The sequence below is a fragment of the Pelodiscus sinensis genome, chromosome 3 (genome assembly GCF_049634645.1).
Source record: "Pelodiscus sinensis isolate JC-2024 chromosome 3, ASM4963464v1, whole genome shotgun sequence".
Classification (NCBI taxonomy): Eukaryota; Metazoa; Chordata; order Testudines; family Trionychidae; genus Pelodiscus; species Pelodiscus sinensis.
The window spans coordinates 104,354,896-104,367,930 of record NC_134713.1 but is presented as its reverse complement, the minus strand read 5'-3'; the positions used below and the strand labels follow the sequence as shown (position 1 = coordinate 104,367,930).

The window sequence follows — 13,035 nt, the reverse complement described above, 5'->3', positions numbered from 1 at the left end:
TAAAATCCAGTTTTTTTGCCTTCAGTCAGGACAAACTGTGGCTGAGGAGTTAGAAATGTTGCAGATTTTCAAAACTTCTATCTACACTTCACTTTATGAAACTTGCTAACTCCAACACTGGCATTTATTTCTAAAAACCCTCCATTCAGCATCACTCATTATTGGAAACCCAAGTTTTGGACAAATTAACGTGCATGATCAGCTTTGTCTGACACTGCTTAAAAACCCTGAAACAGAACTTAATTCACACTTCATTCTAATGCAAACCGTATGTTTTGGTATCATTACACATTAACCCCTCAACACCTCAGCTGATGGACTTCATTTTAATGAAAAACACCTATGCTTAGAACCTACCTCCTAAAAAGTAGAAATACTAACAACTAAGAGATTAGCTACGTCCTATTCCTGAATTCCAGCAGTGAAAAATTAAAAAAAATAATAATTAAAAACTATAATGTAGTTAAACATTGTGACTGACTTGTATTGTAAAATCCTTCTTGGAAGAACTACTGCAGCTACCAAGCACATACAAATATATGTTTGAATTAAAAAAAAATCAAATAAAAAATGTGTCTTTGCAATTATGGCTAATTACAGTACTCACTGTTGCAAAGTGACTCACCAGCTGGGTGCACTGTACTATGGCTAGGTGTACATTGCCAGGTTTTTCACACTCCATACACCTGCTGTCCTGATCCACTGGCCCACTGATCATCCCCTTGGTCTTACAACTTGGTCCTCCTCTCAGGTCACTTTTAGGCTCATCTCTTTCAGGGTAAGACAGTATTTTCACGCAATAATCCTTAGATATCTGACCAAGTTTATGGCCATGGTTTAGGCCCAACAGACCTTCTAACCAACAGTCTGGGGTATTCCAGCTAGTTTTCCCATTGAGATTACAGGAAAACCTTTAGACATTCCAGAGGTTGACAGAAAATTAACTACCCATTCACCAGGAAATTAACAACTTCCCTCAACACTACTTGAACTCCCATAAGCCATTTTGAACCCACACATTTAACAATGCAACTTCAACCATGATCAAGCCTGGAAAGTAGGGATGTGAAAGTGTATCCGTGTACACTAACTGATGAGCACTTCCCTTCACCGCTCCACTGTAGTCTCTGTATCAGAGGGAGCAGCATGGAGGGACAGGAGGGAGCTGGTATGCGTTGGGAGCCAATTTTTAAGCGGCACATCACTGTTTCCACAGAGCCTTCTCCCCCCCGCCACCCTGCATGCACCAGCTCCCTGGGACCCACCTGACCCCTCTCCCCCCAGAGTATAACCATGTAACCACTGATGTTTTCCACAGTTACATGTTTACTTGAATTAACATTTTTAACATCCCATTGGAAAGCCAAAAGGAGTTCACAAGAAGTGCCAAATAAACACCTTTGAAAAACCTGACCCAAAAAAGACCTAGCTTCAATAGTCCACAAAGTTCATGGGGAACCATTCACCACACCCGCAAAAGTTATGGATGATGCAGATACTTGGTGCACAAACGGAAAATTAAAGACTCTCCAGTATGCAACTGTGGTTACCCAGAAGACAGCATGGCACATATAATAACTCACAAATACAAAAGAAGCACCACTATCAAATATAGTGCTAACCCAGACACAATTTTCTGGCTTAACCATCTGAACATAAAATTAAAATAGTTGCTCTACATTTAGATCAGCTATATGAAAAAGAAGAAATGTATGACAGCTTCAAATGTAACTATTTCCAAGGCTTTCTTTGTTTCACACCAGACTTTCCCCTTAAGTTTTTAAAAGAGTGTACAAACTGCAACTGTGACTGATTTTCAATGGCTACCATACCTGTAAATCTTTACATAACCCTATAAAAGGGTTTATTTATTACTTTATTGTTGTTTCAAGGGCTGGCTACTACAGGAATAAGGATCTACAGGCAGTCCCCGGGTTACATGGATCCGACTTACATCAGATCCCTACTTACAAACGGGGTGAGGCAACCCCGCACTAGCTGCTTCCCCCCCAGCAGACCAGGGAGACGCAAAGCTAGCGCCTCCCCCAGCAGACCAGGGAGATGCGGAGCGGCTTTTCTCAGCAGACACCTCAGCTTGAGAATAAAGGACTGAGGGAAGTGAGGTGTGGAGGAATAAAACTGAGCTCTGGAGAAATGTTTGGCTGGAGTTTCCCCTACAATATGTACCAGTTCCGACTTACATACAAATTCAACTTAAGAACAAACCTACAGTCCCTATCTTGTACGTAACCCGGGGACTGCCTGTACTTTACAAATTGGATTATCTCTTTTCTGATAAGGTCCTGTTACTTAGAACAGTGTCTATTTAATATTCTCCCCCCCCCCCCCCATTTGTCTGTTCCTTCTGCAGTGTGAGGTCTCATCTTAATGTCACCTTATATCTACTTATGGACACATACAAGCAAGGCCAAAGCAACAGCTTTCTAGAGAATGGAGTCGCTGATGACATCAGACTGTCAAAACGAAGTATGAGCCGTTTCTATGGCTCTCATTTAGCAATGTGTGCGTGTCCAACTTCCACTCTATCGATGCTGCTTTTCAGGGGTGTTGCACTGTAGCATTCCAATTAAGCATACTTCTGCTCCAGAGGCCCTTAATTCATAGATAAAGAAAAACATAATACCTGATGCAAATTCTACTGCTTTTCCAAAGCTAAATGAAGACATCCTCTTCTAGAATACATTCCACCCTCATTATCTTCTTATGTAACCATGTTGTTTGGACTTTGAACAAATATAAATAGTAATAAGGAATACAAGAGTTTAAACAGTAGCAAAATAAGAGTATGTCATGATTTCAGACCATGCTCTACAATTACCTATCATATTTGTGAGGCACATGTAATGCCTGTTCAATATTGCATATTCTTCATCCAAAATTATGTCGACAAACACAGATTTTGCTCTGAGTAAGCAAGTACCATCAGACAAAAATCGTTACTGCCTTGCAAAATGGCAAGTTAATTTGACAGTCTTAGATCCTCAAATCTTTTTTTAAAAAGAAGATCTATTTATTCTTTTGTTTTCTAAATAGAATTAACCTTATTAATTAGGGCCCTATCAAATTCATGGCCAAGAAAAACATGACTCAAAGCATGAAATTTGGTTTTTTGTTTGCTTCTACCCTATACTATACTGATTTCACAGGGGAGACCAGCATTTCTCAAATGTCCTGATCCAAAAGGGAGTTGCAGGTGGATCTCAAGGGATTGCCATATTATGCCACCTTTACTTCAGCACTGCTGCCTTAAGAGCTGGGTGACTAGAGAGTGGTGGGCTGCTAACTAAGGGCCCAGCTCTGCAAGCAGCAGCACAGAAGTAAAGGTAGCAACACTGCAATGCTCCCTCTCTCACAAAAACTTTGTGATAAGTGTTCCCTATAAAGCTTGTGTGGCCATCCAGGAGAGATTCAAATGCTGCCCAGCTGATTAGGAGTGTGCCCACAGAAGAATTTTTGTTTCTATTGGTGATGCGCATTCACACATGCCTTGGCGCACATACAATTATTCTGCACACAAATGGAATAATCCACACATGGATTAAAGAGATTAGAGGGAATTTTGCTTGTGACACCTTCACAACTTCTTTTTGCTTCAGAACCCATACAGTTATAACGCCATAAAATCATGACTGTGAAATAGGGAAGTGAAAGTTTAACCAGTGGGGCTGGAGCAGCTCCCTGCCTGCTGCAGGCAGTAAGCTGCTCCAGGCCATACAGGGGAACTTCCTCAGGCAAGAGCTGCTGTTGCATCCTGGCTGGAGCAGCCTCTGTCTGTGGACAGTCCAGGCGCCTCACAGGTAAGGGCTGCTCTGGTGTCCTTTCCAGTGAAGCTTTTGCCTGTGCTGGCGGGCCCACAGACAGTTGCTGCTCTAACCGGGCTGGAGCAGGAGGAGAAGGGGCGTTCCAGTCCAGTGGTGAGGAGCACCATCACAACTGCCTCCCCCCTCTGTTTAATCAGCTAACCTGTTAAACATATTAAACAGGATTTTACATCCCTACTGTAAATCTGACTGTGAATTTAATAGTGCCCTACCAATGAACCTACTAAACCCTTTTCATTTCCCTGGAGACAGTGGCGCTCCCTCTCCCTATATTATTTTTATTTATACATATTCCTGCAGGACAACAGTGACATCATCATCACTCTGCAATCACAGTAGCCAAGCCCACCCACTCTGGCCTATCCCAGGGCCCACATGGAGAGCTTGGATGGTTGCGCTGCAGCCCGGCCCTTCCCTCTCCAGTGGAGGGGGAGGAGGTGGAGCTGTAGCTGCAGTGCCCTTAGCCCAACCCTCCCCAGCAGCTGGGTGGGGACGGGAGGGGGGAAGATACCAGGGCTAGCACAGCCCTAGCTCTCCCCAGCAGTAGGGAGGACTGGCTAAGAAGCCTGGCCTTCCCTGGTGACTTGTGGGGGAAGAGCCGGGGCTGTCTACCCACGGGGGGAGGGGAGTGAAGAGTTGGCAAGTGTAGCAAGCAGGGGGTGCAGCCCCCAAGTTTAGTATAAGAAAAACATCAGAGAGAACGCATAGGGAAGTCTTCCAGTGCTCAGGGTTAAGACAAGGAAACAAGAACCACAGTATCTTCTGCTTCCATCTACTAAAAAGCCATGTGATTTTGTTTGAAATGTCTAGAATGAGATCACCATATTTTGCCATCCATACCTGTCTCCATTGTGACTGATTCATTTCTTAAAAATTCAGACTGCTATGGAGCAGAGTCTTTTTTTTCAAAGAGCTGAGATAGAAAATATTGTTACCTATTTCAGGTGTTTAATACCTTCCTATAGTAGCATAATGCTGCAGAAAGTTATTTGCTTAATAAATATTATTTTTAAATTTATCCTGTTAGAAATGTTCCTTGTTCAAACATGGCTATCAAACTTTATATGGAAATATGAACAACCACCACCAACAGGTTGCATATTTATTTAACCACATCTTCAGAACTATATGGTGGAGTAGATTTGTACCCTAGTCTGTCACTCTGAAAACCCACATTCAAACACTGAGTAGGGAAACAAGCATAAATAAGTTTTGTGATCTCTTCCTAGTATCTTATGGACAGCTCTGTGTATCCAAGATCAAGAATCAACTGCTGTTCAATGAAGGAACAAGTTGGTCATGGAATAGCAAAGCCTTGTGTGAATAAACCACCCCTCAGAGCAAGGTAAGTTATAGCAACCTAAGCACCTATGTAGACACTGCTATGTTGAGCTACTGCCTTTCATGGATGTGGTTTTATTACGCCAACAGAAGAGCACTCTCCCATCAACAGAGCATTTTCAACAGACATGCTAAGAAAAAAGGTACATTTTTAATGCTACCACATGTGCACTAAATCCTGATATTTAAACAATTATTCAATACACTTAAAAACGTCCTTCCCCCCCTCCCCCAGGTGCAGGCATGGCCATACCAGACAATAATTAGATGGGATAGCTGAAGAAAAAGTGTCACACTCTTAACCAAAGCTCTCATCGGTACTGAGTTTAAAACTTGAAGCAGTTGAAAAATAATCCTTAGAACAGTTTAATTTTTTTAACCACTCAACGTAGACACATTAAAAACCATATGTTCAAAAAGCATTAAAATTGTTGAATAATATTCATTATTAGGTAGTCCTATAATTTGTAAAACATTTTGGCCCCATTCCCTTTCCAAGTTAAATCATGTTATCTCTTTAAATTTGAAATGTTTTAAAACTATTTAAAACTGCATCAGGTAAAAATTTTAATAGAAGCCAAGTGGAGGCCCTCTCATGAAAGGGAATTTCCCATATAAATGTGTTGAGGAATGCCTAAAAACTTGCTCTTCAAACCTTTAACTTGATGTATACGGATTTGATTGCTTAAATATCAGTTACTGCAGTCATTACAAGTCCAGAGTTAGAAATATGCAACATGTTATAACGAAACACTAGAAGGATTTCAAAACCTAAAAACATACTTAGTATTTACTACTCAAGCAGCTAATACAAAAGACAAGAGGAAATCCCACCAACTAGATTCAGGACAATGTGGTTGGGGAGACTTCTCATCTAGCTGAAAGATACCCTACCTCAATCTAGACAGTACCAGAGTGTGTGGAGACAGAAAGATGGATCTTTTACTTACTAACATCCCTTAGGCTCTCTTTTTTACATCCTATTCCTCTGTGCATAGCTCTGGACCATGTTTCTGTTTAGAATATTCATTAATTGTCAACAGTAAAAGACATTCTTGTCAAGATCATGGCCCTCTCCAAGGTTCTGACTAATAACAATGAAACAAATGTCAAATAAGTCTTGCCTATATATAAAATCAGGAAGACAAACACTGTTTCATATTTGGAATGCTTCACTTCTCTCACCAACAAAACCAATAAGTGAATGTATAAATTCTGCAGAGACTCATGGTTTGACCCTCCTCTCCAATTCAAAGTGCCTGTAAGTGAGTTTTTCAAGTAATATTACTTATAAGTAATATCAAACATTAGCTAAAGATTTACCAGCTAGATGTACCAGACAAGAGCCATATTTTGAACTCTCTCTCAATTCCACTAATTCAGTACAACTGTTTCAACATTCCCATGAAAAGAAAAGAGTAAAACAAAAACATTAGCTTTAGCAGCAGTGTAGTGAAAAATTTGCTTGTCCTCCAAATGCTTACCTTTGCCTATTAAAAAGCAAACAAACTCATAAGGAACTATTACACTGACAATTTAACCTCAAATTCTTTTCTCTCTGAATCTCTCATTTAACTTTTTGTACATTTAATTTAAAGCATCTGAAAAGAGATCTTAAAAAGACTGAAACATCCATTAATATTCTTGCAGTGATAGATTTCATTTTTAGTTGAAGGAGGTTGGGTTATCATGATAATCTAACTCCCACACTACTATAAGTAGCAGCAAGTAGTACCAAAGTAGCAACAAAAAAAAAAAAAAAAAAAAAAAAAAAGATATTTACCTACCACATATAAACAGATTAATTTACTTTCCTAGAAAGAGGATTTGAAGCTTCTAGAAATGCCATAGCTCCAGTGCATTTCAGGATAACAGCAAATTCAATTGACTATATTCCTCTATTGATGTTCAGGCTTTATCAATCTATTTTTGGAAACACAAATAGCTCCTTCTCTTAACCAAATAAATGCAACTAAATTTTTAGTTAGTTCTATTCACACACTGGTAAACATAGAAAACTGTTATTGTTGATTTATGCTATAAATTCAATATGCTAGTTTGAGTAACTTGTCCATTTTACTATTGATGAAACAACAATTAAAAGATCAAATGGCGCTTCTAAAACAACCTTTTGGGGGCTTAAAAACAAACAGCAAATAATTACAGTATTAGAAAACAGTTCCCAAAAAGAAAAATCCACAAACAAGCATGAAGCCAATTTTTCTCCTTGGGTGATTTTCAAGTCCAAAAAGACAACACTGCCACAATCTTTAATGTACACCAGACCTCTAACTGCTGTAAACAGTGCAAGAGAGATTTCACAGATGCTTACACCAACACAAGATAGTGTAAACTGAAGAGTCTTACATCATACCACTGGCATATCCTCAAAATGTGCACATGCACAAAGCAACAAAAAAGAGAACCCATCAAGAGCAACTTAGGTTTTCCCTTTCCCTTCTTCCCCTTCAAATGCAACACATACCTGATTTCCAGAGTGCTTCCTCGCATTAGCTCCAGCAAAGCAGAATAACCCAGGACAGGACTCCAATTAGCAGCATAGTGATTTTCTTTTTATAACAGAATGAAAGGATACAGCCTTAAAGCTCCCGTCTGAGTCCCAATAGCCAGTATCTTCTGAACAGGATCAAATGCCAAGGCCGAAGGCTGATAGGGGAAACCGTGGCGAACGGTCTAACAAGTCAGAGCGGTGAGGTAATGATGGGTCAAGCAGCAGACCAAAAATAAATAAAATCAAAAGAGAATATTAGGGAGAGAGAGGTTCAGTTTTAATTGCACTTCAGTAAGGACACAAATGCATTTAGGAAGAAAAAATTGATGGAAAAAGCTCTTTAGCCTGAAGTCATTACAGAAAATTTCTGATAGAGAATCTATTCATTCATACTTGAATATAAAATAAAGGATGAAAACTTGATTTCATTTATCTTGTCTCTTTAAAAAGTCACCCAACTAGTCCCATTTCATTTTGTCCATACCCCTGTTCTCTGGCTTCTGGTTAATAGCATTTGACAATTAAAATATGAAATGTTTCCTGGGAAGTTTGACAACACAGTTTAATTTACAGTGCTGGCTATTACAAATCATTAGAACTGCTCTTCAGTGAGCCATCCCTCTCAGGCAGGACACAGTGCATTCTCTCTCCAGGATAACATTTAAAAAAAAAAAAATCACACATCCTTTCCCCCCACCTCTTAACCAAGAGATGATTCCCATAAAACACAACTGGAATGGTTACCTTTTTGAACTAGCCAGGATTTTAATTACAACTTGTGCAGTTATTACATTAACTGTACTTTAGGATAATAATTGACTCAAATTAATGAATTGTGCTGTTTCATTGCATGACTCACATTTCACACAAAAAATAATGAAATGATCTAACCTCGATCACAGCTATGCCAACGAACATAACAAAGCCGTGTAAATGCTAGCTTTCTTATTTTTAAGAATATTAAAATTAAAAATATAAATATATGTGTCAATGTAGTAATTTAGAACCTCAGAAATGCACACACAAAGGTTTTACTTTGATGAAGTTAAGAAGGTGATATTAAACTGCCATGCTTCTCAACTTTCAATAATTTTTTAAGTGATAAGGTACACAGTGCAACTGTAAACAAGGCCATTTAACTCAATACTCATTTTCCTTTCCATATCCCTTACCTCTTAAGTTGCTGGTAAAAATGCATATAACACTAAGTAAAAGGTAAAACAATATACATAAAAAAGCCCAAATAAAAACGAGGCCTTGTGTCTAGTATAGAAAAAGATGGGTTTTAATATCCAAACTACTTTTTATTCCTGTTGGTGCAGCTGGCGGATTAATTTGCTGCATCATCCTTTAATAAATGTACAGACCTTCACTGCTATAATTATACTAGCAATAAATATTAACTTGTCTCCCACCTCATGTTGGGAATATCAGTAGTGCCTACTTGATAACAAGCACCAACAAATTCAACACAAAGATCTGCAGCCCATTTTAGATGCAAAAGGATAAACACATTTCCAAATAACGTAAAAGGATAGGTCCCTCATACTTCCAGTCCATTATGAGCAGTATTCACCCAAATGCAATAGCAAGCAGATTTCCATTATACCCAAGTACCATTACTCTCCTCTCAACTTTCCACCTTCTCCCCCCCCCCCCCCCCCCCCGCTTTTTCTCAACAGACACAATATTAGGTGCATGAAATAACCTGCAGGCAAGAGACTCAATCTAGAAATTATCATGGGAGAGAAGACATGGTTCCCACAAAACACTCCAGCAAACCCTTTACAACTCCCCTCGCCTTCCCTCCCCATCCCTAACGAGTGGAGGGGCTCACATAATTGTAGATATTAAAAATCAAAGAGCCTAAAGCCTGCATAGCCCATCATGGCTACAATATCTCCTCCTGAGCTGCGAGCGGGGTTTCCAGCTGCAGACTTCACCTTGCAAAGCTGGAAGTGCTCCGACTGGAGAGTCTCCGGGATGTCGGTCTCCCGGTTCCCGGACTGCTGCTGTTGCGAGGAGGAGGAAGCCGAGGAGGAGGACGAGACCGCTGTCAGGCCGTCCAGCACCTTCCTGATGTTAAATTTCCTCATGGTCTCGACGGCGGCGTTCCCAATTCTCCTGCCCCCCGCCACCACCTCCCCCTTTTTCCGGGCGCTCCCCGCGGCTCAGCCGCCCGCACGCAGAGAGCCCTGCAGCGCAGGCAGCGCAGGGCTGGGGCGCTGCTAGGCGAGTGGGGGTGTCCAAGCGGTTCCCCTCATTCACGGGGGACGCAGGCAGGCGGCGAGCCCCGGAGCCGGCGGGGCAGGCGAGAGCCTGGCGCAGCGTGGAGCCCAGCCGAGGGGAACCGGGGCGCCAGCAGGAGGTAAAATCGCTGCCCCCCGCCGCCTCCGATCCAGGCCTCAAGACCCCCCCACCCCCCCGCGCGCCCGACCTGGCCCCCTCCTGCGGCTGCCGAGGCCCCAGACGAGCGCAGCCTTGGCCCCGCGCCGGGCCCTTCCCGTTGCCGAGGCCCCCGCCTGCCTCCCGGTGCAGCGGCGACGTGACAGCCTCGGCCTTTCCGCCCAGCCCGCCTCACATCGCCGCGCCGCGCCGCGAGCCCTCCATGTGCCCGGCCGCCGCCGCCGCCGCAGTCCCTGCCTCTCACGCTCGCCCTCCCTCGGCTCGGCTGCCTCCGCGCCTCGCTCCCTGCGCGGCGCCTGCCTCAGGAGCGAGCGCCCCGCTGGCTGCCGGCCGCAACCACCATCCTCCTGCCGCGCGCCCGCCGCCGCCCCCCGGCTCGCCCCACAACGCGGAAGCGCAGCACCCTGAGGAGCCGCCGCTGCTGCTGCTACCGGCCGCCGCTGCCTCCTCACCCACCCAGCGGCGGCTCTGGAGAGCATGCGCGCACAAGGCGCCAGCACCCGGATGTCCGAGTCCTTGCTGCTATTCTTGCCCCTGTTCTGTGCGGGAGCTTGATGGACCCGGGGAGGCCACCCCAGGAACGGGTGGGTGCACGGTGGGATGGCGAAGGGCAGCCTCTGAGCAGAGGCAGAGCCTCCCCCGGAGGTTGTGGGTGCATGTGGGGAGCCCTCCGTGCAAACACCACCACAATTGTTTGCCACTCTGATGTGGTCCTGAGGATCAAATGGAAAGGGGCGCGCGACTGGTTCCTTCCCTCTGTGTCTATGCGGTATCAGTGGTTCAGCCATACACGGGGCGGGAGGGGAGGCATCCTTGGTTTAATCATATACCCAGTAACGGGCATGGGTGGATACCAGTTGTGGGGCAGCTGATCACTACCTTTTCATAATTAACCCATCCATCTGGGGAGATGAACCAGAGACCCTCCTCCCAGGTACTACAGATCTAAAAACAAAAGACTACTGAAAGAGCTTTGTTAACAATAAACTCCCTTATGTCCTTAGGAAGTAGCAATCCATAAATAGCAACTTGATCAGAGACCAGTGGCTTTAATATTACTGTTCCAATTGCTGAAAGCAGAATTGGTTCCACAAATACAGAATAGTAGTGGACATTTTTGTCTAATTATATATATATTTTCCTAACACTCCTGGTACTTCATTGGTGTTCAAGGAAATATGGAACATGTAAATGGTTTGGGAAGGGGGAAAGCCCTTTTTGAGTTGAGAGATAAGACAGACCATTTCAAATCAGAAGAAAATTTGAAGAATGGTTTGAACTTTTCCAAAAGTTTTTCTGAAACAGTGACCTTTGCCTACTGCTCAAGCCAAAGCAATTTAAAAAAGTTTTAAGTAGTCTAGAGCAGTGGTGGACACCTTGTGGCCATCTGAAGCCCATCCTAGTTGTGTGTTTGTGGCCCATGAGACATTTTGTTTACCATTGTCCAGGCTGCATGATTGCCAGTTTCCAGTGGTCTCCAGCCATATATTTTTTCCTAGCAATATTATAAAAGTGACATGCATGTAAAGCAAGGACACGTGAAGAGAGGTGCATGCTGATTGCACGCAACACTGATTGTGAGAGCCATGTGCTCCTTTCACATCCAATCAAAATGTTATTACAGTTCAGTTGGCACACCCCACAAATTCTAGGTACACACACAGTTAGCAAAACTACCCAGTTCTGGGAGACTGTATTGGTTATGACAATTTTATTACCACTGAACTGAAAGAGGGCTACTTGTATGGCCCACTTCGCTAGCTTAGGCTGCCCATCACTGGTTTAGAGCAGGACAGAAGCTGATTATAACCTTAGCTACCAATGAGCTATTATTGTGCCACAACAAATAAAGCAGCTGAAATTAATAAAGAAAATATGTACAAGGGTTGTCCATCCTCATTTTATAAGGCATAAATTAATCAATGGGGTTAGTAAGACATTTCCTTAATAGGTGCTATTACACAACTGAACAATTTAGATGGGTGGAGCAGAGTTACACCTTTCTTTGAAGTATATGACATTGACTGTTGTCAGATGCAGAATATCAAGACAGACTGTCCATTTATCTGTTGCAGGATGACAGTTTTTATTTCTCACTAGTGGATCAATGAAGAGTAATGCTGTCATCCTTGCCTCAAGCATTAGTTCCTTTATTTTAAAAAACATTACAAATCTTCTGAAATGCAAATCATCCTCAACTCTTAAGTTAGTGAATAAAGAGGGGGAATCTATTATAAATATGACTTATGAGAAAAATAATTCCAGATAATAATTTAATGCAATCCTGGTAATGTTAGCCAGCGGCTTTACCTATCTGTAGCAAGAATATTTTAAGAATAGCATTAGACTAATACACAGCACTTACATAGACTAGCTACATTATACATAAAATAGAGGTTTATTAGGGAAAAGCACAATACATTTAAGCACATTTTAGAAAATGGTTGACAGTCCTTGGCTGAAATAGTCACTTTCTTGTTACCTGTGAGAAGAGAGGGGTGAACATTGGACTTCCTCAAATCATCTTCAATGAAGTGCTCTAAGCCAGCCCATGAGATGGCATGAGTCTATTGGAAATATTTAATAGAGATGGCTTAGACAAAGGCCAGGATACATTTTGTATTAAAAAAAAATCAACATTTTTGTTGTTCCTGTTTATAAAACAAATTCTGGCCCTTTTGTTAAATACGTAGGTAGTTCCAACTCCAGTTTTATTATCCACCGCTCTTATATATTGTTAATACATATTTTTTTAAGGTTTAATTTGATTTCCTCTATTTTCTGACAATTGTTTATGCTATGAACAAAAAACACTTGGAAGGAAAATACTGCTACTTGACTGCTCTACTTGTATGATTACATGCATAAGGCACAATCTTACAAAGAGGCTGATAAGTAATTTTACATTAGGCATGTGAGTAGTTCCATTGAGTT

The 13,035-nt window shown here is 42.2% G+C and overlaps 1 protein-coding gene across 8 annotated transcripts in view; it reads right to left on the bottom strand.

Annotated features, from left to right (window-relative positions):
• STXBP5 (syntaxin binding protein 5) overlaps positions 1-12,670 on the bottom strand; it is a 193,085-nt gene extending 180,415 nt beyond the window's left edge. For 7 of the 8 annotated variants that reach the window (XM_075924382.1, XM_025184056.2, XM_006111295.4 and 4 more), the window contains exons 1-2: positions 9,639-10,519; positions 7,780-7,877 (exon numbers count right to left, since the gene is read on the bottom strand). In XM_075924382.1, the coding sequence (XP_075780497.1) occupies positions 7,780-7,877; positions 9,639-9,791 (251 nt within the window). In that variant the 5' untranslated portion in view covers positions 9,792-10,519. Of the gene's footprint in view, positions 1-7,779; positions 7,878-9,638; positions 10,520-12,583 lie in introns of those variants that run through there. The other variant, XM_025184070.2, reaches the window with a different exon arrangement.
• Between the last annotated feature and the right edge of the window lie 365 nt (positions 12,671-13,035).